General features: G+C 43.1%; 1 protein-coding gene across 1 annotated transcript in view; it reads right to left on the minus strand.

Moving 5' to 3' along the window:
* Positions 1 to 6,131: 6,131 nt before the first annotated feature.
* The window catches only part of LANCL2 (LanC like 2), a 51,387-nt gene continuing 34,396 nt past the window's right edge, over positions 6,132 to 23,122 (minus strand). Inside the window, exons 5-9 of the mRNA XM_004739375.3 lie at positions 22,681 to 22,827; positions 19,005 to 19,187; positions 12,013 to 12,189; positions 11,657 to 11,729; positions 6,132 to 7,340 (exon numbers count right to left, since the gene is read on the minus strand). Of these exons, the coding sequence (XP_004739432.1) occupies positions 7,237 to 7,340; positions 11,657 to 11,729; positions 12,013 to 12,189; positions 19,005 to 19,187; positions 22,681 to 22,827 (684 nt within the window). The 3' untranslated portion in view covers positions 6,132 to 7,236. The remainder of the gene's footprint in view (positions 7,341 to 11,656; positions 11,730 to 12,012; positions 12,190 to 19,004; positions 19,188 to 22,680; positions 22,828 to 23,122) is intronic.

Consider the following 23,122-nt stretch of genomic DNA (forward strand, 5'->3'; position numbering starts at 1 on the left):
GGCCCAGATGGTGCCGGTGAGCAGGTACAGCTGCTGCTTTCCAACCATCTATATTGATGTCATAGCCATCTATACTGATATCATAGACCTGCTGTCCCAGGGGCCCATCTCTTCTAGGCAACCCTATTCCTGCTGCTTGGCTGTCATAGCACTGCCCTCTGGGGATTTCATCCATGATGGGTGTTTTCCCGAAATCTGCATGGAGGAACACCTGATTTCCCAGAAAATCCCTTGAGATGGCAGCTTCTTGTCCATCCCAGCAAATCCCCTCCCCAAACCAAGTCTCCTCACTAAAAAAATGTCAGTTGTCAGCCTAAAAAACAAAAACAACAGCAACAACAAAAAAAAGGCAGGGGGAGGAAAAGAAAACCAACAAGAAAACAGGGCTTTGAATGACCCACTGACCCAGATGGACTTAACAGATACATTCAGAGCATTTCATCCTAAAGCGGCAGAACATACATTCTTTTTCAGCACACATGGGACAATCTCTAGAAAAGATCACACACTGGGTCACAAGTCAGCCCTCAACAAGTACGAAAAGACTGAGATCAAACCATGCGTATTTTTGAATCACAGTGCTATGAAACTTGAAGTCAATGAAAAGAAAAAATTTGGAAAGACCACAAATACATGGAGGTTAAAGAACATCCTACTAAAGAATGATCGGGTTAACCAGGAAATAAAGAAGAAATAAAAAAAAAATACATGAATGCAAATGAAAACATAAACACAAATGTCTAAAACCTTTGGGAGGTAGCAAAAGCAGTCCTAAGAGGGAAGTATATAGCAGTACAGGCTTACCTCAAAAAGCAAGAGAAGTTTCAAATACACAGTCTAACCTTACACCTAAAGGAACTAGAAGAGGAACAGCAGATGAAGCCTAAAGCCAGCAGAAGAAGGGAAATAATAAAGATTAGAGCAGAAATAAACATAGAAATAAAAAAGAGAACAGATCAATGAAACTGGGAGCTGGTACTTTGAAAGAATTAATACAATTGACAAACCCTGAGCCAGCCTTAACAAAAAGAAAAGAGAAAGGACCCAAATTCTTAAAATCAGAAATGAAAGAGGAGAGATCACACCCAACACCACAGAAATACAAACAGTTGTAAGAGAATATTATGAAAAATTATATGCCAAGCGACTGGGCAATCTGGAAGAAATGGATAAATTCCTAGTACATATAAACTATCAAAACTGAAACAGAAAGAAATAGAAAATTTTAACAAACATAACCAACAAAGAAATTGAATCAGTAATCAAAATCTCCCAACAAGGGACGCCTGGGTGGCTCAGTTGGTTAAGCGGCTGCCTTCGGCTCAGGTCATGATCCCAGCGTCCTGGGATCGAGTCCCACATCGGGCTCCTTGCTCGGCGGGGAGCCTGCTTCTCCCTCTGCCTCTGCCTACCACTCTGTCTGCCTGTGCTCCTGCTCGCTCTCTCTCTAACAAATAAATAAATAAAATCTTTAGAAAATCTCCCAACAAAACCTTGGGAAGTTTTTTGCAGCATATAGTCAGTGAACCCTAAAATATGAAAGGTGAAAACTGAAGCCAACAAATGGAAAAAAGCAACTCAGATAAACTAAAAAAGCAAACTGAACATGGCTGAAGAAAAACTCCCAGCCCAGTGACTGTTCTCACCTGTGCTCATGAGCTTGTACTTGCAGGTCCACTGAATCTGGACCCCAGTAGCCAGGGGGAGGAGCAGCAGTGCGTTTTTTGGAAAATGGGGTCACTAGATCAGCAGCATTGCTGTCAATCTGGGACTTACCAGAAAAAAAATTCTCCAGCCCAACCCCAGACCTAGGGAATTCGACACTAGCCCAGTGATCTGTGTTTTAACCAATCCTTCAAGTGTTTTCTGAGTGTGTCGAAATTTGGGAACCACTCCTTCCACTCACCTAGGCAATACTCACTTGCTCTTCTCTCTTCAAATCCCAACACTGATGTCTCCTTCATCTTCACTCAGAAGTGAAGTTTCCTGCTTCAACTGAGAAGACCAAAGAAATCAGAAGAGAACTCCCACAGCTCCCACCACCTCCCACCCACCCACCAGCATCTGTGCCATCTGCTGACCACAGCACAGTGGCCAGGCTCCTGTCCACAGCTTACCTGCACTCAGGCACTGGCTTCCACCTCCTCTCTTTCTGAAGGACATCACTCCAGCACTGCCCCTTGTACAATGTCACTTTTTCTTTTTTAACCGGCCCATTGGTTCACACCCATTAATTTTCAAGCATGTTATTATTTTTCTGAATTGAAAAAGTCTTTTCTTGATCTTATTTCTTTGACCAGCTATAGTCCCATTTCTTTGCTTTTACAACAAAACTTTATGTATTTAAACTTTGAGATAGAGAGAGAGAGAGAGAGTGCACAATTAGTGGGGAGGAGCAGATGGAAAGGGAGTAGCAGACTCCCCACTGAGCAGGGAGCCCAAGGCAGGACTCCGATTGATCCCAGGGCTCTGGGATCATGACCTGAGACGAAGGCAGACTCCTAACTGACTGAGCCCCCCAGGTGCCCCTCTTCTCCTAACTTCTTAATACTGGTGTGGCCCAAGGCTCTTTGACCTCTTATTCTCTTCCCTGTTCTCTTTATCCTCACTTTCTGGGTGAGCTCATCCAAGCCTATGGCTTTCAATAACACTGATATGATTCCAAAGTGACAGGTGCATCCCAGATTTCGGTCTTAAAAACTCCAGACTTTTCGTGTTTGGCATCTCAAACTCAATATGCTCAAAATTGAGTCCTCATCTTCCTGCCTTCATATCTCAGCCTCTGGTTACTGGGGACAAACACTTTGGAGTGGTCTTCGTCTACTGTTTTCTACTCTGGACCAGATTATAGGGAATTCTATAGACCCTAGCTTCAAGATACATCTAGATTCTGACCACTTCTCACCAACTCTGCTGCTTCCAACTATAACAGGGTAAGCTACCACCATCATTTCTTTCTTGGACTAGCTTTCTGATTTCCCTGCTAATCCCCTGCATTCTCCCACATGATCCCTTTAAAACATAGAACAGATAATATCCTTCCTTTGCTTAAGACTTTCCAGTGGCTCTCTACATCCCCGAGAGTGAGAGACAAGTTCCTGAGAACGGCCTTCCAGGCCTAGTCTTCCTCTGTCCTCTATCACTCTCCTCCTCATTCACTCTGCTCCAACCAGGGTTTCTTTCTTTTCCATGAACGTAAGTGGCATGCTTCCACCCCACGGCCTTTTCACTGGTCTGCCTTCTGTCTGGGTGCTCTTCCGCATTCATCTGGCCAATCTCTCCACTTTCTTCATGTCTTGGCTCAGATGTCACAGTCTCTCGTCTCTCCACCACCATCAGTCCCTTTTATTCTGCTTTATCTTTTCTCCATATTATTTCTCCATATTTTCTCCATATTATTAGAATAGTGTGACTGGTCTTGAATGAGCTCGTATTGACTACTTGTTGAGTAAGTTAACATCCTCCGGGAGATAAGATACTGCAGCCAAGAAAAGAGAAGACAATAGACATAAAAGGTCCCTAAGAACAATACAAACCCCTGGACATAAGGAAAGGAAACACTCAATAGAAGGAAGGACTGGATAATAGAGTTGAAATCTCTTGGAAAGTAAAGCAAAAAGACAAGGGGATGTGAAAAGGGAAAAAACAAGGTCCATCATGGGGATTTAACACCCAAATAACAGGTGTTCAAGAAAAAGACAAGGAAATCAAAGGGGAAAAAACATTAAGAAGTTAAGAAAAGTCCTGGAGTTGAAAGACACAAGTTTCCAGCGAAGCTGGAAGGACTTACCAAGAGTCCAGGACTGGCTCATTGTCATATAGAGAAGAAATCTGTAGCTTGCAAAATAATTACATGCAAAAATCACACATAAAGAAACAAGGATCACAATGGCTATGAATTTCTCAGAGGCTGCATTGGAAGCTAGAAGACAGTGCAGCAATGCCTTGAAATTTCACCAGTGATTTCCAGTCCAGAATTCTATAAACCATCTGTGACTTCTGTGCCAGAGAAGAACCAAGGCATCTTTCAGGCACGCACGGTCTCAGAACATTTAGTGCAGGTGCCAAGAGGGAGTGGGGTCCTCCTTCCCACTACTGGAGAGACTCAGGGCTCCTTGAAGCCAGAAAAGCAGGACCTGTTCTTTATCCCCCTTTTAGTTCCCAACAGCTGATAGAGCATTTGATAACTTCAAGAAATGGTTTGAAAAGCCAGTCTCCCCCAGGTTTTAATTTGTACTTTCTGTAGGGGGCACCTAGGGGAAGGGGCATTGGGTGCAAGTCAGAGTATGACCATTGGGTGCAAAATGATGTGGGTCTGTTGGAAACCTACCTGTCCTCCATTCTAGTGCTAATCCTGGGCAAGGTTGTCAGCTTTCTCACTTGTAAAACAGGTGTAACAGTGCCTGCCTCCAGCAGCCTTGTCACCATTTGTCACCATTAAGGACAGTGAGTGCAGTGAGATGCTCTTACCATCATTGTCCAGCTTTCACGGAGCCTTGAGATAAAAAAACAGAATGCATGTGTAGACACTGTCCGTTACTGTTCAACTGAATTATTCAGTAAATTGTGATGTGGGCCATTGCCACATGTGTAAGTTGAAGAGTGAAATCTTCAGAACGGTGACCAATACTCCTAGCCAACCCCACTGTCACATGCAGACAGAGGTTGGAACAAACGAAGAGCCCACAAGTTGTCATCGTAAAACTGTCTTTACTAACAAAACCAAAGAACCCCACACACGTTTTGTGGCCATCACCTTTTTTTCTTTCAAATTTTAAAATGGTATTGTGCATACACATAGTTTTTAAATTTAGACACATCTTGGAGATCACAAACAAATCAAGAGATCACTGGGAAATGTTCTGAGATCTGAATTCAAACACGTAGAACCGCTGAACTGACTTCCAGAAGTCCTCTGTTCCTCAAAGTGGGTGCGCTTCTGCCTCTGCCTTCAGGGACTGATCCGGCATCTGTCCCTTCGGCAGCAGCTACATGACAGATGCCAGGAAGGGGGACGATGCAGTCCGAGAACCGCACAGCTGTTACCACCCGGTGGGTAAGCAGGAAGGTGTCAAACCAGCTGATTAAAGAAGGAAAACCCATAAATAAAAGCTCCATTTATTCCATAAATATTTTTTCTTTCCCTCAGTACATCAGTTGGAAAGAAGCCTAACACTGACTTCTCATACGTGGGGAGATGCCCGGGGAAGTGAGTCCCCCTTGCTGTTTCCGGTCTGGAGACACGTGCCCCGAATCAGGGCTTCCACGTGCTCCCCCTCGCTGAGGCAGGACGGGCTGCAGGTGTCTGGGGGCATCCCAATTGCAGTCCCACTGGCTTCCCCTGAAGAATTAAGTTTGGGCAAAAGCTTTTAGCCGAAGCCTCGAGGCAGGCAAGACCTCCTGAGCTCCCATGTGTGGTTTGGAGGAGGTGGGTGGGGAGGGAGCGAGCAGGGCTGCTGGGCTCCGCTGTGTCATCAGGGGAGCTCTCCTGCCAAACCGTCTCCCTCAACGGGTTCAGGACTGCAGAGTCTGACTAGGAATGGGGCGCTTGGCCACCGGAGAAGCACTGGGCGGGCCGGGGAAGTTGGTCACACTATAACCATGAGAATTTATACCCCGGGAAGCCATCAACCTCGCTTGAGAGAGGATGGTCACGACTTAGGAACAATGTCTGCAATGAAGGGATCCATGAGGCTTCATTTAGAAAATGAAGGTCACAAGCTAGGAGGCCACAGCCCCGCAAATAAAGGGTCAGCAACATCCTACTAACTGGATATGCCTGAAGATTTGTCTTCCACGTTGATATTCTTGCTCCTTTATGAAAGGAGAGGGAACCAGGGCTGATGAGTGATTAGACAGACCCTTACAGGCAAGGAGCAGACCAGCGAAGAAGCCTGTCTAGGCTTTTATGACCCGTGCCCTAGCTCCCAAGAGGACAAGTACATGGAAAGTCCTAGGCCACTGGTATGGTGATGACAAAACTCTTCTAAAAACTGAAATCCAAAAGAATTATTGAGAATATGCTAATCAAAATTAATGCCCCTTTTTTTTTTAGATAAAACAGGTCAGACAGATAATACCATAATTTTCTTGGTTAGATTATGTTTCCCATATGTATAAATGCAGACTAGTCCTTTTTCACTTAATATATTTCATCAAATGTGAGATTTCAATCACCCAAAAGTAGGCCAAAAAATGACTGTATTCCTCCCAAATTTATACTGCAGTAACTTATCAAATTTTGAAGTAAGCTTAATTGCAAGGACAAGGGAACAGATGAGTATCTGCTTATCACCACCTGGAACTGTATCCACTGAACTTATAATAGGTTACGATGTTGATAAAATTGAGGTGTTGTCTGTTTTAATAATGTAAACCAAATCTACAACTGCCAGTGCTTAGTCACTCCTACTTGATTTACATTATGCTCATGAAAAGGCTTCCCTTGACTGTTTTGTGGGATCACGACGTCCACTGGCCAGGGCACAGGCCGTTTTGGATGGGGTTGAAAGGAGCCTCTGGAACGCCACACAGGTGCCCGGAGCTTCTACTGAGAACAGGGAGCCCCAGTAGAGCTGCCATGCATGCCCTCTGGCTTCTTAAAAACACTAAGGGTGAACACAGAACACAAAGGGGGAGCATTCAGCTAGCTTGTGCAAAGGTGCAACCCCCACCCCTCCATCTGTCCTGTTAATTTCAGTCTTCGGACCAGTCTCCCCTCATGCTTGTCTGAAAGGTACTCACAGAAAGTGCTGACAAAGTATCACTAGGATATCACCTCAGAGAAACTTCCTGATCTGTAAGAGGGACACCACCTGACCATTCCTGCTTGTCAACACAGAGGACACCTCCCTTGAAATACTATGTACAGAGAAGTGGCTGCCACCGTCCTCTCGTGCGTGGTCGGCTCCGGGCTCGCGGAAAGAGCAGGGCTTCCTGTCTGGAGCAACTTAACCTACACACAACACACACCAAGAAACATGCAAGTGCTACAGAAGGCCGGATGTGAAGAATTCGTATTTTACACGGGGAGGGGAACACTGTTACAAAACGCTGATGGGATGGTTTCTGTCATTCATGCTCTAACTTGAGGGTCTCTGCAACAAAGGGGGCCTGTGAAGGTGTTTGCTTCTCTCTCTCTCTCCTTTTCTTGCCTTCTTCAGGATTCATAGTTGGTTCCGTGGCAGGCACTAAGCAATCTGGCTTTTGGTCCAAACAGGTGTCTTAGTAGTCTCTCTACATCTTTGTGTTCCTCTGCGAAGGGGCAAGTTCAAATGCCGGAAACCGGGAGGTCTCTGGTGCCAGGATGTCGGAGAGGAAGTGAATCGCGCCGGCCATGCCTGCAAAGTACAATGTGGGTCCCTTTATTAGAGGCCATTAGGGAGTGTCTGAAACCAAGTGAACTTTAATCATTTCCTTTACCAGGTGCTATCGGGATGATGGAAAAGGTGCCGAGGACTTTATCAATGACTTAATAAAAAAAAAAATACAAAACAAACACACAAAGAAATCCTTACATTAGCACCCAGCAGATAACACCAGTTTTCTTCTTCTTCTTCTTCTTCTTTTTTTAATTTGGGTTCTGGGCTTTAATCTCATATCTTGAAACTTTAAGATGATCTCACGGAATGGCTTCCTACAAAGCTACAATGCTGCTGTTGTGCTATTTCAACTATAAAACTTCCTCTCTCAGAGCTTTATTCTTCCAAACAAAAGGTTGCATTTTTTTTTTTTAAATCTCCTTTAAGTTTTAGGAATGACACTTTAATTTTTAAAACTTTAAATTTTAACATTAGCTTCAGGTGTACCACTGAGGGAGTCAATACTTCTATACATGATTCTGTGCTCATCCTGGGTCCTCTTCATCCCCTTCCCCTGTCCAGCCCCCGCCCCGCCCACCTCCCCTCTGGTAACCTTCAGTTTCTTCTCTGTAGTTAAGAGTGTTTCTTGGTTTGTCTTTTTTTTCCCTTTGTTTTGTGTCTTAAATTCCACATATGAGTAAATCATACAGTATCTTTCTCTGATGGATTTGGTTTGCTTTGGGAAGTGGGACATTTGACCTTCTCCATCTATGGCATTATGGCAAGATTTCATTTTTTTTAAAAATTTTATTTATTTGACACACACACACAGAGGTCACAAGTAGGCAGAGAGGCAGGAAGAGAAAGAGGGAGAAGTAGGCTTCCTGCTGAGCAGGGAGCCGGACATGGGACTTGATCCCAGGACCCTGAGACCATGTCTTGACCTGAAGGCAGAGGTTTAACCCACTGAGCCACCCAGGTGCCCCAATTTCCTTTTTTTTTTTGTGGTTAAAAATATTCCATTATTCTCTCTCTCTCTCTCTCTCTCTCTCTCTCAAACACACACACACACACACACACACACACACACACAAATGCCACTTTAAAATGAACTTTGTTTTCGGGCGCTTGGGTGGCTCAGTGGGTTAATCATCTGACTTCAGCTCAGGTCATAATCTCAGGGTCCTGGGATGGAGCCCCATGTCAAGCTCTGTGCTCAGGGGAGAGTCTTCTTATCTCTGCCCCTCCTCCTCCTGCTCTTTCAAATAAATAAAATCTTTAAAAATATATATATATAACGAACTTTGTTTTCATCAAAATCACTGCAAATCATTGTGGTCTGCACCAAGATTGAGTTTTAAATTGATCTACAGGAAGGTGGGCAAGGTAGCCTGCTAGCTGGCTGGCCCCAGCCTCTAGGCCCCTTTTTAACTATTAAACAGGGGCACCTGGGTGGCTTAGTGGGTTAAAGCCTCTGCCTTCAGCTCAGGTCATGATCCCAAAGTCCTGGGATTGAGCCCCGCATGAGGCTCTCTGCTTATCGGGGAGCCTGCTTCCTCCTCTCTCTCTGCCTAATTGTGATCTCTGTCTGTCAAATAAATAAATAAAATCTTTTAAAAAAATAAACTATTAAGCAAACTGAACTTAAGTTTTAAAACTACCCCTGCCCAAATCTCTACTCCAAGGTTTTACTGGAGAATTCTACCAAACATTTAACACCAATTAATATATTTTATCTGTCCCAGAAAACAGAAGAGCAAAGGATAGTTCTCAATACCATTTATTAGGTTGGTATTACTTTGATACCAAAGCAGACAAAGACAGTAAACAAGGGAAAACTCTAGGCCAAATTCCTCATGAATATAGATGCAAAAGTCCTCAGCAAAATATTAGCAAATGCAACTCTTCAATCAGAACATTTCCTCCCTTATTGGATCTTTGTTTATAGCTTTCCTTTTGATGTAAAATTCATAGCAACAAAACACACAAGTCCTCAGTGGACTCCTCTGAGTTCCAACAAATGCATACACCCGTGTAAACCAAACTCCTATCAAGAGATAGGGCACCCTTCCATCACCTGCCCTGGAAGTTCCAGTCTGTCCCTCTCTTGCCCTAGAGGCCGCCATCGCCAGCACGGATTAGCTTGGCCTGTTTCAGAATGTCCTTTGAAAGGAATCCCAAAGCATACAGCCTATTCTGTGTGGCTTCTTTCCTCGATGATTTTGCAATTCATTCATATTTTGTGTGTGTCATTCGCTGTTTTCCTACATTTTCGTTGTTCTCAGACTAAACCTGTAAGGTTTTGTTTGAAGAAAGGGTTCCAGTAGCCCAAGAAATCTGAAACTCACTGACTTATTAGAACCCAATAGGAAAAGATGATGACCGATGACTCCCTAGAGTGGTCCATGCTGGAATGACCTTTGTTTTCTTGTTTGGTGTGGTGGGGCAGCAGACTCACCGAGTCACAGCACCTGGGCCGGGGAAAGCTCCAGAAGGGGTTACAGGTGTCAGTGACTCTTTCGGCCTAGTCACCTCCACGAAGACACTAGAACTACTCTCCACACACCCCACAAGGATCTACTTTGACCCGACTGCCGGCACTTGTGAGGCACCAGGAGCAGATGAGTCTAACTTCCCAGCCTTTGGGAAGTGGTACATTTGACCTAGTCGGGCTTTGGAGCTGCTGTTAATAAACTTGAATGAACTCCACTGAGAGTTTGGGTATTAACTCTGTTAAAGCTGATGCAAAAATGCTGCATTTTTATGATACAAAAGACTGAAAATTTTTTCTGAGAATTATTTTTTTCATTATGATGGCTTTGAATATTAAAAGGATATTATTCTGCATAAGACAATAGCAAGTGCTCTGTTTTCTGCTTTTTTTTTTTTTTCTAATATATGATTAAGCAGAAACAGAATAGGGCCATCCACCACAGACAATTCAGACACCAGAAGGGAAACAGAGGGGCACTAGCTTTACATACATCAACGTGACACACACCAGCTTCACAGAGCAGGTGAAACAGAAACACAAACTACTGAAACTTACCAGATATGAAACTGATAACTTGATACTATTGACACTGTTGATAAATTGATAAACTATTAAACAAACTGAACTTATAGTTTTAAAACTATCCCCTGCCCAAATCTCTACTCCAAGGTTTCACTGGAGAATTCTACCAAACACTTAACACCAATTAATATATTATCTGTCCCAGAAAACAGAAGAGCAAAGGATACTGTTTATTGGGTCGATATTACTTCGATACCAAAAGCAGACAAAGATAGTAAAACAAGGGAAAACTCTAGGCCAAATTCCTTATGAATACAGATGCAAAAGTCCTCAGCAAAATATTAGCAAATACACTTCAGCAATATGTTAAGACCAAGTGAGGTTTACCCCAGAGATGCAAGGCTGGTTTAAAATTCGAAAATCAACCAATGTAATCCACAATATATTAATAATTTTAAAAGAAAAAAAAAACATTATGTTAACTGATGCAGAAAAAAGCATTTGACAAAATGCAACACCATCTATTGTTTGGTTTTTAAAAAAATATTCAATCATTTATTCCTTCTGAAGTTTACTTCAGAGTTAGTATAAAATGTAGCCCTAAAGTAATTAAAATTCATCAACAATTTATCCTAATACCATTTAGCCTTTGACCTTTGATTTCTGTGGCTGGCATTACAAATTATCTAATTCTCTCTTTCTCTCCCTCACACACACACACACACACACACACACACACACACACATAGAATACAAATACAAAAAATGTATGAGTCCTCTCTGTAGGGTTTCTATTTTGTTTTCCTGAATTATATTCTACACATGGTGCTTTGCAACAGACTTACTGTGTTTGTTCATTTCCGGTCTTTGCTTGTTTTTCAGAACTTTCTTCTCTATGCTATCATTTTTCCAACTACTAATACTTTCAAATTACTAAGATCAATTATTTATACTTTTTTATATACCTGAAATAATTAAACACATTTAAGTAACCAGTTTCCTGTGAATAGATCGGTTTTATATATACACTGTTACAGACAATATGTAGAGGAGTAAACTTATTTCTTCTATTACTGAGCAGCAAACATTCCATCTTGTGTGCACATATTTTCCACCACTGAGAAATATCTGAAGGACACTCACGGGTACATGAATTAGGTAAGGCAGAGAGAATCCATACAACTTTCAGCAATAAACTACATTGTTCACAGTTATTTCATGGCTGTGGAGTTATTACTCGAGTTAGGAGCCAATGTAATAGAGCCAGTGCAGAGAGAGGCAGAAGCACCAAACTCACTCACCCACGTATTTAAACCTGGCATTTCCTGCTCGCTCTTACCTTCGAAGAGAGAATAGGGCCGGTCGGGAATGCGACACCCGTGTGCTCCATAGTCTAGACACCACTCGGCAAACTACGAGGAAACATATTTAAGAGCAGAGATTTCACTCAGTGAAAAGGCATGAAAGACACCACATGAATTCACCAAGAACTCAAGGAAGAAGATTCTCGGGCAACAGAGAGCAGTCAACATGGCCCAGCTTGGCCAGGGGTACGGTGGGGGGGGGGCGGGGCAGGAGAAACAGGGGAGACCACAGAGTTGCAAGAAATGGGCTAAGAGAAGGGGAGAAGCTGTATTTTTTGATTCTGCGCAGGCTCCGGAGTATTCAAAAGCTGTCTGAGTAAAGGTTCCTTACTTTGCAAGCTCGATAAAGGTACTTTTTATCCTGTGTGACATGGTACAGGGACAGGAACGAGTAGCCATTGCCGGCGGTCCCATGGCAGATCCCATAGCCCTTCCGAAGCAAACCTCGCTGCCAGATGACGTCACTGCACTCCATGGCGTCCTTCAAGTACTTCTCCTCCTTAAAGACCTGGGCCATGAAAAGGCAAAGCGGTGTTGAAAAGATGTTTCTAGTTTCCCGTTCTGCTTAGTCGATGACACGTTAGGAAACGTGACACGGCTCTGGGGGTAGAGCAAACGCCACCAGCAACGCCGTGTACCGAGCCTCACCATCTTAATCCACCCAAAGTCTCCTCCCCTTGTCCTCCTGGTTCATGGTTTTGCAGAAGTAAAATGAGTGGTTTGGACGGAAAGAGACAAATGAGCTCAGCGAGGACAAAAGCCCGGTGAGAGGAAGCTGTTTGTGCCTCCTCCAATTCCCTTTTACATTTTCTTCTCTTTCTCCCCACATTTCATTTATTTTGTTTCTCTAGTCCTGCCCTCAGAACCTGTCCGCATCTCCCCCTGCTTAGCTCAGTCCATGTGTGCGTAAATGAATTAGAGGCAAAAGCGTCATCAGAGACGCTCTCCTTGGGGGGAGCAAACAGGATTCATCTACCTGCGACTGATTAGCAGCGACCTCAAAAAAAAACAAGATGAACAACAGGAATCCCTGTCTGCGAGGGTCAAAGGGGAAGGAGAGAGACATTTGCATTTCACTTACTTTCTTCATGTGGGATCTATTTACCAGGGTCAGAAGTGAGACTCTGATTCCTGAGAGCAGCTGAGTGTGAGCTCTGGGGTCACACTGCCCTGTGTCAGAATCTCAGCTCTGTCACCTTTTTAACTGTGTGGCCCGGCCCTGGACAAGTCGCTCAACCTCTTATGTCTCAGTTTTCCCAGCTATGCAAGGATACAAGGTCTTCATCTCAGTGGCTTGTTATGAGTATTAATGACACCAAATCAATCAAATGGGGGAAAAGAAAAGTCTTTTCAATAAACAATGTAGGGACATTCAGACATCCTGATGCTTAAAAAAAAAAAAAAAAGACTCTCTTCTTCTGTCACATATACAAACCTAATATGTGAAACATACATGTAATATATAAAACTCAAGATAGCTCATAGTTCCAAATCTTAATCCGTGCAGGCAGGGAAGAATGCTATCTGTATAATCTGTGGCTAAGTAAAATCGGTGACCATTAAAAAAGCGAAAACTGGGGCGCCTGGGTGGCTCAAGTGGGTTAAAGCCTCTGCCTTCGGCTCAGGTCATGATCCCAGAGTCCTGGGATCGAACCCCGCATTGGGGGGGGGGGTCTCTGCTCAGCAGGGAGCCTGCTTCCCTTTCTCCCTCTCTGCCTGCCTCTCTGCCTACCTGTGATCTCTGTCAAATAAATAAATAAAATATAAAAAAAAAAAAAAGGGCGAAAACTCACTGAAGTGGGGTCAGGAGGTTAGAAGGAAAACCTGCTCAATTCCAGGAAGACTTGTCAGTTACAGATCCCAGCAGAAAAGGAAACAGGAAAGAGGAAAGAATCATCAATTTTAGGCCCCATCAGGAGATCACGGTGTCTCCTACAAGGAATCGGCTAGCCCTGCAACTCAGCCAATGAGAAACCGCCATGACCCTGAACTCCTGCTTTTGTCCAGTGGACTTACATTCAAAACAATCTCTCCCCCCCTTCCTCCTCCTTCTCCATAAAATAATGTTCATCTCCTTTGTTTGTTGGACTTGCCTATGGTTCTGTTATAGCTTGCATGTCCCAAAATGTAGAAGGGGGTGGGATTATCCACTATTCTTGAATAGGCTCATTTTGCTGGTAAAATAACTGACTTTTATTTTTTAGGTTAACAATTTCTTAGACAAGATACAGAAAGAAATTATCATAAAAAACTTGAAAACACATAAGACTTTATCAAAATTAAAAACTCTATTCATCAAAAGATACCACAAACATTATGATCAGGAAACTACAAAATTATTTCTAAAACATCTATCTGACAAGGACTTGTAACCAGAACATATGAAGAATCCTTACAACTCAATAACAAGATAAAAGAAAGAATAAAACAATGTGGATAAAAGGAATGAACAGACATTCAACAAAGGAAGATATATAAATGAGCCAGGAACACAGGCAAAATTGCTATCTATTAAAAACTACAGTGGGGGCACCTGGGTGGCTCAGTGGGTTAAGCGTCTGCCTTCAGCTCAGGTCATGATCTCAGGGTCCTGGGATCAAGCCCTGCATCTGGTTCCCAGCTTAGTGGGGAGCCTGCTTCCCCCTCTCCGACTCTCCTGCTTGTGTTCCTTCTCTCTCTGTCTCTCTCTCTGTCAAATAAATAAATAAAATCTTTTAAAAAACCCCCAAAACTACAATGAAATATCCGCCAGAATGTAAATAAAAAGCCTTTCAATACCAAGTGTTGCCAAATATGTGAACTCTCTTACGTTGTCGATGGAACGTAAAAGGAACAACACCCTTTGTGAAAAGGTCTAGCAGTTTCTTACAGTTACTCTGATCCAGCGATTCAACTCCTAGTATTGGCCCCAAAGGAATGAAAACGCGCATCTACAAAAAGGCCCGTACAAGTGATGTTCATAGCAGCTTATGCGTAAAAGAGTAAAAAACTAGAAACAACTGGAAAACAAACGGATGAAGTGTGGTAGATTGATGTAAGTGATGCTTAAACTTAGGAAGGTCTCCCAATCTTGAGGAAGAAGGAAAGAAAGTGCAATTTGAAGGGATCTCCAGCTGATTCTGACGGGCATCCCAAGATAGTCCATGTTTCAAAATAATCAACTTGCAAATGAGCTTCTGGAACACTGTTTACATGAAAGCATGTTTGATGTAAGCTCAACAGCCGGCCATCAGAGAGCACTTCTAATACGGCTCTGATGTGGGGTTTCCAGCAGAGGGACGTAGGTAGGAGTGGGGAAGGCAGGATGGTTTCATACTTCACAGAATCAAGAGTATATTATCTCATTGTGGTATGACTTACATGGTTTTCCTGGGCAGCATATTCGTAAATACCTTTCCAAGTACAATTTTCATTGGACCAATGTTAGCATTTGTTGATAGTGGCTGAATCCACACAAATGCTAACACCGGAGGGCCCATCTGTGTAGTTCGAAGGTAGAATTTGTTACCAACACCTGTAATCTATTGTCAGATAATCAAGAACTGCTCAGCAAAGCAGCTTCTAGCTATAGGGTCCAGAAATGTAAGCTGCTAGAAAATCATCTGCAATTCCTATAATTCCTAATATAGCATAGAATATTATTAAAACCCTGACATTTTTCAAGGATCATCTAGAATACTCCATAATTTCAAATTAACAATATGTGTTCATACAAAGTAGAGGACACCCAACTATGCACATGATCAGCATTTCTGGGAAAGGAAAACAAATTAAGTGAAACTAGATTCAGTTTATAGTTTTATCTGTGAAGGATATTAATATTTTTTTCAAATACTTGAAAACCTTGTGATTCGGTAAGCATTCTTGAAGAACTTATGGGTTCATATGCCAGCAAGAGAAAATAGTGAAAACTTATATAAAATGTAAGCACTTCCTAATTCTGAGACTGCTTTAGTGAATGCAGATGCTCTGAATCTGAGTTAACAATAACGCGAGAGAAAAGGGAGCCTCGAGCTGATTTTCTTCTCGCCTACCTCGGGTTTGAGAGTCTTGATGGAAATGGACAAAATCAAGTTTTAGTGACTGAGTATGGGATATTCATGTCTCTGCTCTACGCTTAAGAGAAGAGAGAACTTTCTGTTTCAGAGTAAGCAAGGCAGGGCCAGACATTCAAATGATACTCTGAGCCGAAGCCAGACAGGAAGCAGGGGCTCTGGGACATCTGTGGCATTGCTCCCCATCTGACCAGCAATGCTAGAAGCAGACCGCAGGGACAGGCAACAGCACCAGGAGAAATGGGCCTTCTCAGGATGATGGCCCCGCTGGATGTCGGGGCTCCTAATTACCTGCTTACCACTGACTCGGGTGGGGACAGGGGAGATCCCCAGAAGCAAAAGGTTCCACTTTCATCAAAGTCATACATCTGTTTTGAATATCAAAGAGTCCTTGTTTGTTCACAATACACTCATTAGGGTTGGACAATTCTAAAACGGCAGATCTATCTCTGTGTCACCGAAGTTGCAACAGTCTCTCTAAAGCTCTAAAAAAAGGGAGGCAACGATTTGAACAGAATTTTGTTTTAATTTAAAGACTGAGGTTGTGTTAAGATGAATCATTAAGTTCTTATTTCCAAAGAGTATATTTCACTGCACTTTCTAAAATCATAACTTTCTGAGTTATTTTCTTAAATGCTCATACCTGACTTTTATATTTGAATATTTTAGGTATTACTGTTGTAGGAGGACTAAAAAATTCAGAAAAATTAGCCAATATCATGAACAATTCCCACAATTTTTCTGAATTATTATGGTTAGCCACCCAGGGAAAATAAAATTGATTCGGGGACTAATTCTTTTGTTATTTCTAGGTAGAAATATGAATTTTGCTTCACTGATTCTATTAAAACTAAAGAGTTTAGGGGCACCTGGGTGGCTCAGTGGGTTAAGCCTCTGCCTTCAGCTCAGGTCATGGTCTCAGTCCTGGGATTGAGTCCCACATCGGGCTCTGCTCAGTGGGGAACCTGCTTCCTCCTCTCTCTCTCTCTGCCTGCCTCTCTGACTACTTGCGATCTGTCAAATAAATAAATAAAAATCTTTAAAAAAAAAAGAGAGTTTATGCCAAAACCCTAATCAATTATTATGGTTACTATTATATACCTTGATATATGAACAATCTCCAACACCAAATATTACAAATAAAGATGCATTAAAAAGATAAAATTACAGAAGAAGTACTGCTTACAATGCAATTACAAAATGGGCAGAGGACCTGACTAGACATTTTTGCAAAGAAGACATGCAGATGGCCAACAGACAATGAAAAGATATTCAATGTCACTTATCAACAGGGAAGTACAAATCAAAATCATAATGAGGTATCATCTCACACTGTCAGAATGGCTAAAATCAAAAAGACAAGAAATCACAAGTGTTAGAGAAGATAGGGAGAAAAAGAAACCCTGGTACACTATTGATGGCAATGTAAATTGGTTCAGCCACTGTGGAAAACACTATGGAGGTCCCTCAAACATTTAAAACTAGAGATAACATATGATCCATTAATTCTACTACTGGGTATTTGACCAAAGAGAACAAAAACACTAATTCAAAAAGATTATGCACCTCTGTTTACTGCAGCATTATTTATAATAGCTAAGATATGGAAGCAACCTGGATGTGCACTGATAGACAAATGGATAAGAAGTGTGTGTGTGTGTGTGTGTGTGTGTGTCTATTACTCAGCCATAAAAAAGGAGATCATAGCCATTTGGTACAACATGGATGGACCAAGAGGGTATTATGTGAAGTGAAATAAGTCGAACTGAGAAAGGCAAATGCCATCAGATTTCACTCATGTGGAATCTAAAAAAGAAAAGTGAATAAACAAACAAAAAGCAGACTCACACCTGTAAATACAGAGAACAAACTTGTGGTTGTGGGGGGATTGACAAAATGGGGGAAGGGGAGTGGAAGCTAACAGGCTTCCAATGGTGGAATGCATACGTCATACGAATCAAAGGCGCAGCATAGGGAATAGAGTCAATGAGACTGTAGTAGCATCACGTGGTGACAGACGGCAGCTACACTTGTGGTGACCAGAGCATAATGTAGAAATTGTGACATCACTATGTTGTACGAAGTACTACAAGTCTGTGTGTCAACTACATTCAAAGAAAAAAAAAATTAAGATTTTATTTATTTATTTTAAAGAGAGAGTCCGAGGGACAGTGGGGCAGAGGGAAAGGGGGAAGCAGACTCGCCGCTGAGGGAGCCTGATGTGGGACTCGATCCCAGGACTTTGGGATCATGACCTGAGCCAAAGGCTGATGCTTAACCGACTGAGCCACCCAGGTGCTCTCAAATTAGAAATTTAAAAAATAAAATAAAACGTGGTATAGTCTTCTAAAAAACTTGCTTGAAAACTTTTTTTTTTCTTTAAATGTGTATTATTTTTCCAAAAAATGTTAAACTACTTAAATATTGCAGGATACAGTAAGCTGTTTGTAATTTCAACTTCTATGTAATAAAATACTATGAAAACATACTTAAAGACAACAAAAAAAAAAAGCAGCATTGTTTGCTTTCAACTTATAAGGTTAATTCTTAGTCTAGGAGAGAAATCAAATATATTCCTAATATTATACCCAAATATTATCTTGAGACTACCAGAATTAATCAGTAAAGGTACTGCCTATTTTTTTGTAATACCCCATATGTGTAAAACTTTGAACATCACACTCCTCCCTTATGAATGATTTTATAACAATTTGAAGGTCAAATTTAAAGGGCCCTAAATAAGCATCGTCGTCCAGGAATGAAGCTTATTCAAGCAAGAAAATAAAATGATGTGAAGTACAACAAAAAAGCATTTGGTTATAATAGTGCCTACTGCCTTCTCGGATATTCACATGCAGAATGTAAATCCTTACTCTGCTGCCACCCAGGCTTTCTTTTACACATGAATATAATCCCTGTTAAAACACACACGCATTGGGGAGGGTATGTGCTATGGTGAGTGCTGTGAAGTCTGTAAACCTGGCGATTCACAGACCTGTACTCCTGGGGCTAATAATACATTATATGTTATTAAAGAAATTTAAAAATTAAAAACAAAACAAAAAAAAAACACACACACATGCACTCACAGCTCCAACTGCCGGGGCAAGATAAAGTGAAATAGGGAGACTTAATTTTGTAAAAACATCGATTGTAAAGGGTTTTTTGTTTGCAATCAAATGGGCTGGCCAAAACCAGACTGAGAGCCTGGTAGAGGAAAGTGGATCTCCAAATATCCAATGCGTGTGACACGAACGGCGACACTGACCTTGTAGGCCTGCATGAGCATGTGGATGACCCCAGGGGCGCCGTGGCACCAGTGGACCAAGCGATCTGTTTCATTGCTCAGTGATGACGGGTAGTTTCCAGAGCGGAATCTTTTGTGGCGCACATAATCGATACTAGGTTTCACCATTTCTGTCAGGGTTTCTTGGTCCACTTTTGCTGCTGGCTTTAAACAGAGGAAAGCAAAACATTTATTTTTCCTTACTTTTTTTTAAAGGGTTTGTACTGTAGCTACTATAGCAAAGCCTCAAGGCCTCAATTACCTGGAATACCGAGAAGCATATAAAGCTCAAATTAATTCAATTATCTGGTTATTTAAGACTTGGGGGGGACCTTTCTTTAGTTCAATTTGTTTTGAGGTCGAAGCCGAAGTTTGAAGGCCGTCTGCTGGAGAATTCTCTCTTGCTCAGGGCAGGCCTTTGACTGACTGAATGAGGCCCACCCACATTATGGAAACGGCTTTACTAAAAGTGTAAGCATCTATGGGAGTGCTGACAATTATGACTCCATCTCCGGCCCCCCATCTTGTTCCTGTTCGCTCGGTGACCTCTGCTGTGGCTACGTGCTCTGGGCCCCTGGGAGACTGATACATGTACCTTAGAAATGGTGACCAGGGCAGGGACTGGGGGAGGCTTATTTTGGCCTCTCATGAATTTGTCCAAGGTAACACAGTCTTGCCCTTTCCTGATGCACAGACGGGGGCCCCAAGATCTCCGTAAGGGGCAGTTGTCAGTTAGGTGCCTACAAACCCTTTGAGGGTGTGCAATCCCTCTGACCTCACTACAGTGCCCTCTGCACATTCCCTCTGTCTACACAATCTATGGTCTAAGGTCTGGTCTTCGCAGAGAATAACTAGGCAGCTGCTGTAGATCGTCCTCTGCTGCCCTCCCCCGGTCAGAAAGTCACCCTGAATAAAACTCTGTAGTCTCTGCTTCATTTTCTGGTCTCCAAGTGTCTTCTCAGTCGGGGGATACTTTACTGTCCCTCCTCACCTTCTAATGCCATTTAAATGTAAATCTCACTCAAAATGTCCTCACAGAAATATCCAGAAAAATGTCTGACCACTTACCTGGTCACTGTGGCTCGGCCAAAGTAGTAGAGACTAAGAGCCATCTTAGACAGCCAGCTAACATTTATAATGGGGGCTCTGAAACTCCTACATTAGGCAACCTTTCAACCGAGCAGTTCCTCCAATAACAAAATATAACAACAACAGCCCAACTTCAATCCCCGTGGGGGCAGGGAGGGCCGCCCAGAACCTGGTGGACACACAGGCCTGCCCCTGTGTTCGGTTCTATGCTTCATTTCAACTGTCTCTACACTGGCCTTTCTGAAGCTGCAGGATCTGGTTCAGTTGCTCCAGACCCTTCCACCTCCAGCAGGAGTCAGGGGAGGAACAGTCAGTTCGCGGGCCATCTCGCTGATGGAGATTCAGTGGCTCCATGTGAAGATTTTCAAAGCCGCCCTCCTGCACCCACACCTCCCCTGTATGCACAGGCGTTCAGCTCTGCCTCCCCCAGCAACGGCACTTCTGGTCCCCGGGGCCCGGGTGCTGCCTCGCGGACGCGCTGGCTTCCAGGGCATCTTTCTCTGACCCCATGCATGATCCACCTCTGTCCCATCTGGTCCCCCGCTGCTCTTTCCTCTACTCTCAGTCTATGTACGTGTACTCTGGGGCCCCAGAGTGTCTCCTAGTCTCATCAAGGAAGTTGGGTTTCTGGGGTTTTTTGTTTTTTGTCTGTTTTGAGCTCTTTTTCAAGAGGAGAAATGTCTTTATTCTGCCATCCTGAAAGCGAGTTTAAGTCACATTTTCAGTTTTTGTGCGGCCTCTTCTGAGAGCCTCCCCAATGAAACCGCACAGCAGAACCTACAGCACCACGCAGTTCCCCGCTGCTCTGAGGAGCGGCGTTAAGTGCCTGGCTGAGCGGACAGGTGAGACCTGGCTCTGGCTTGGGAGCTGGTGTAGCACACTGCGGCCTGTGATTGCTACAAGAAAACTGACATCGATTTCTATACAGAATCCTGCCTGAATTACAGCCTAAAGTGTATTCTCACATTCTTCACTTTAAAACAGATAAAGGGGACAACTTTGTGACTTGCGTTTCTCTCAAGGAAGCCCCTGATATCCAAAAAAATGAACCTAAATATCTACATCTAAACTTTAAGGTTTTGTCTTACTGGTGTGGTTTTCATAGGGTTCCATTCCCCTAAGGGCATCATTTAAAAAGAAAGTTTCAGGGGCACCTGGGTGGCTCAGTGGGTTAAGCCTTTGCCTTCGGCTCAGGTCATGATCTCAGGGTCCTTGGATCAAGCCCCGCATCGGGCTCTCTGCTCAGAGGGGAGCCTGCTTCCCCCCCCCCCTCTGCCTACTTGTGATCTCTGTCTCTCAAATAAATAAAATAAAATCTTAAAAAAAAGTTTGAAAGGCTAGTGTTAACACATTTTTTGCAGAAATAGAAAATATACACAAACTACCAGTGTTCCAAACTAATAGCGCTATTTTAAAATGAGCTCTGGAAACCCAGTTACTTTGAAAACGTGTCTGCACCATAAAGAAAATTCATAAACTGGGATATGTACACTTTGCTTCCTACAACAATAAACAAAGAGAACTAATTACCAGAAAAGGGATTTTCGTCCCATGTAGATATGGATTTCTTTTAGTGGTAGAGTAGGTTCAAAAAAAGGAATTTGAAGTAAAAAATTTCTCGCTTTTAGTTAAAAAGTTTTAATCCAAATGCTAATCCATGTTCCTTGACTTACTAGCTGTGTGATTTTTTAGCATTAATTAACTACTCTGTTATGGGTGTGGTAAAGAAAGGCTTAATTAAAAAAAAAAAAGAAAAAGAAAAAAAGAAAAGGCTGTGTAAAAAACAGGGAGGGGAACCAGAGGCCGGGAGGCTGAAGCAGGGTGAAGCGGTGTTGGCGGGTGGCGGGGGGGGGGGTTCTCTGCCTGCCTGATGCAGCAGTGACCACTCCAGATGGCAGGCACGACTGAGAGACGAGATCATAACCACGACAAACCAGTTATAGGTTTAGAACAGGTTTAGAACACAGCTGGTAGCAAGTTGGGATGTGTGAACATGAAAAAGCCCCTGTCTCCGTTGGGATTCTGGAGACCCTTTCTGCTCCGTGGGTCCCCTCTGTTCAGAGTCACTACTGCAGTGCGCAGAAGGACGCCGACAGAGGAGGAATGCGGGCAACAGACCCGACTCGGCACAAAACCGAGTGGAGAAGGTGCTCTCGGCACCTCACTGTCGGGGGGCCATGAGGCAGAGCTTAGGTTTTCATGATTCAAGGGAGGATCCTTCTTTTATATCAGCCTGCTTGACTTACACTAAAATTTCCATCCCCATTTACTCTTTGGCCAAATAGTTTCTTTTCTTTCTTTCTTTCTTTTTTTTTTTTTTTAAGATTTATTTATTTGAGAATCAGACAGAGATAGAGAGAAGACAGCATGGGCTGGTGGGGGGGGTGTGAGGAGGAGAAGCAGGCTCCTTACTGAGCAGGGAGCCCGATGTGGGGCTCGATCCTAGGACCCTGGGATCATGACCTGAGCAGAAGGCTGACACCCAACTGACTGAGCTACCCAGGCACCCCATGGCCAGATACTTTATACCGTGGCCCCTGTCTTAGCATTTCCGAGTGCTCTCACCCACCTGCATTAACATGTAGTAGATCCCTGTCATGCCGTGGGCCGCCCCCACGTACTGCTTCCGGTGCCACTGATACAGCAGTGGGCAGCGCTCGGCCTTCCTTTCTTCCCTTGACAGAGTCTTGCCGGAGTCAATGATAGCACTGACCACCTAGGAGATAAGGCGACAGCGTTAGTCTAGAAAACTTACATGGACCCTGCTTTCATCTCCTTGACACTAACAACTCTCTATTGATCACTTAATCTAAAAATCTACAAGCAGTCAGCAGCCACGACTGTTACCTTTAGTTCATAATAAATACAAGCAGAGAAAAATCAGAAGACAATCTCAGGACAGAAAAAGAAATGAGGAAGTCAAACAATGAGACTGAAAGTTCTTGGGAAGAACAGTTTACTAGAATCTAGTAAAACTTCCTATAAAAACTCTTACTTAGTTGCCTCGTATC

Source organism: Mustela putorius, unplaced genomic scaffold (assembly GCF_011764305.1).
Source record: "Mustela putorius furo isolate JIRA1106 unplaced genomic scaffold, ASM1176430v1.1 tig00003845_pilon_pilon_pilon, whole genome shotgun sequence".
NCBI lineage: Eukaryota > Metazoa > Chordata > Mammalia > Carnivora > Mustelidae > Mustela > Mustela putorius.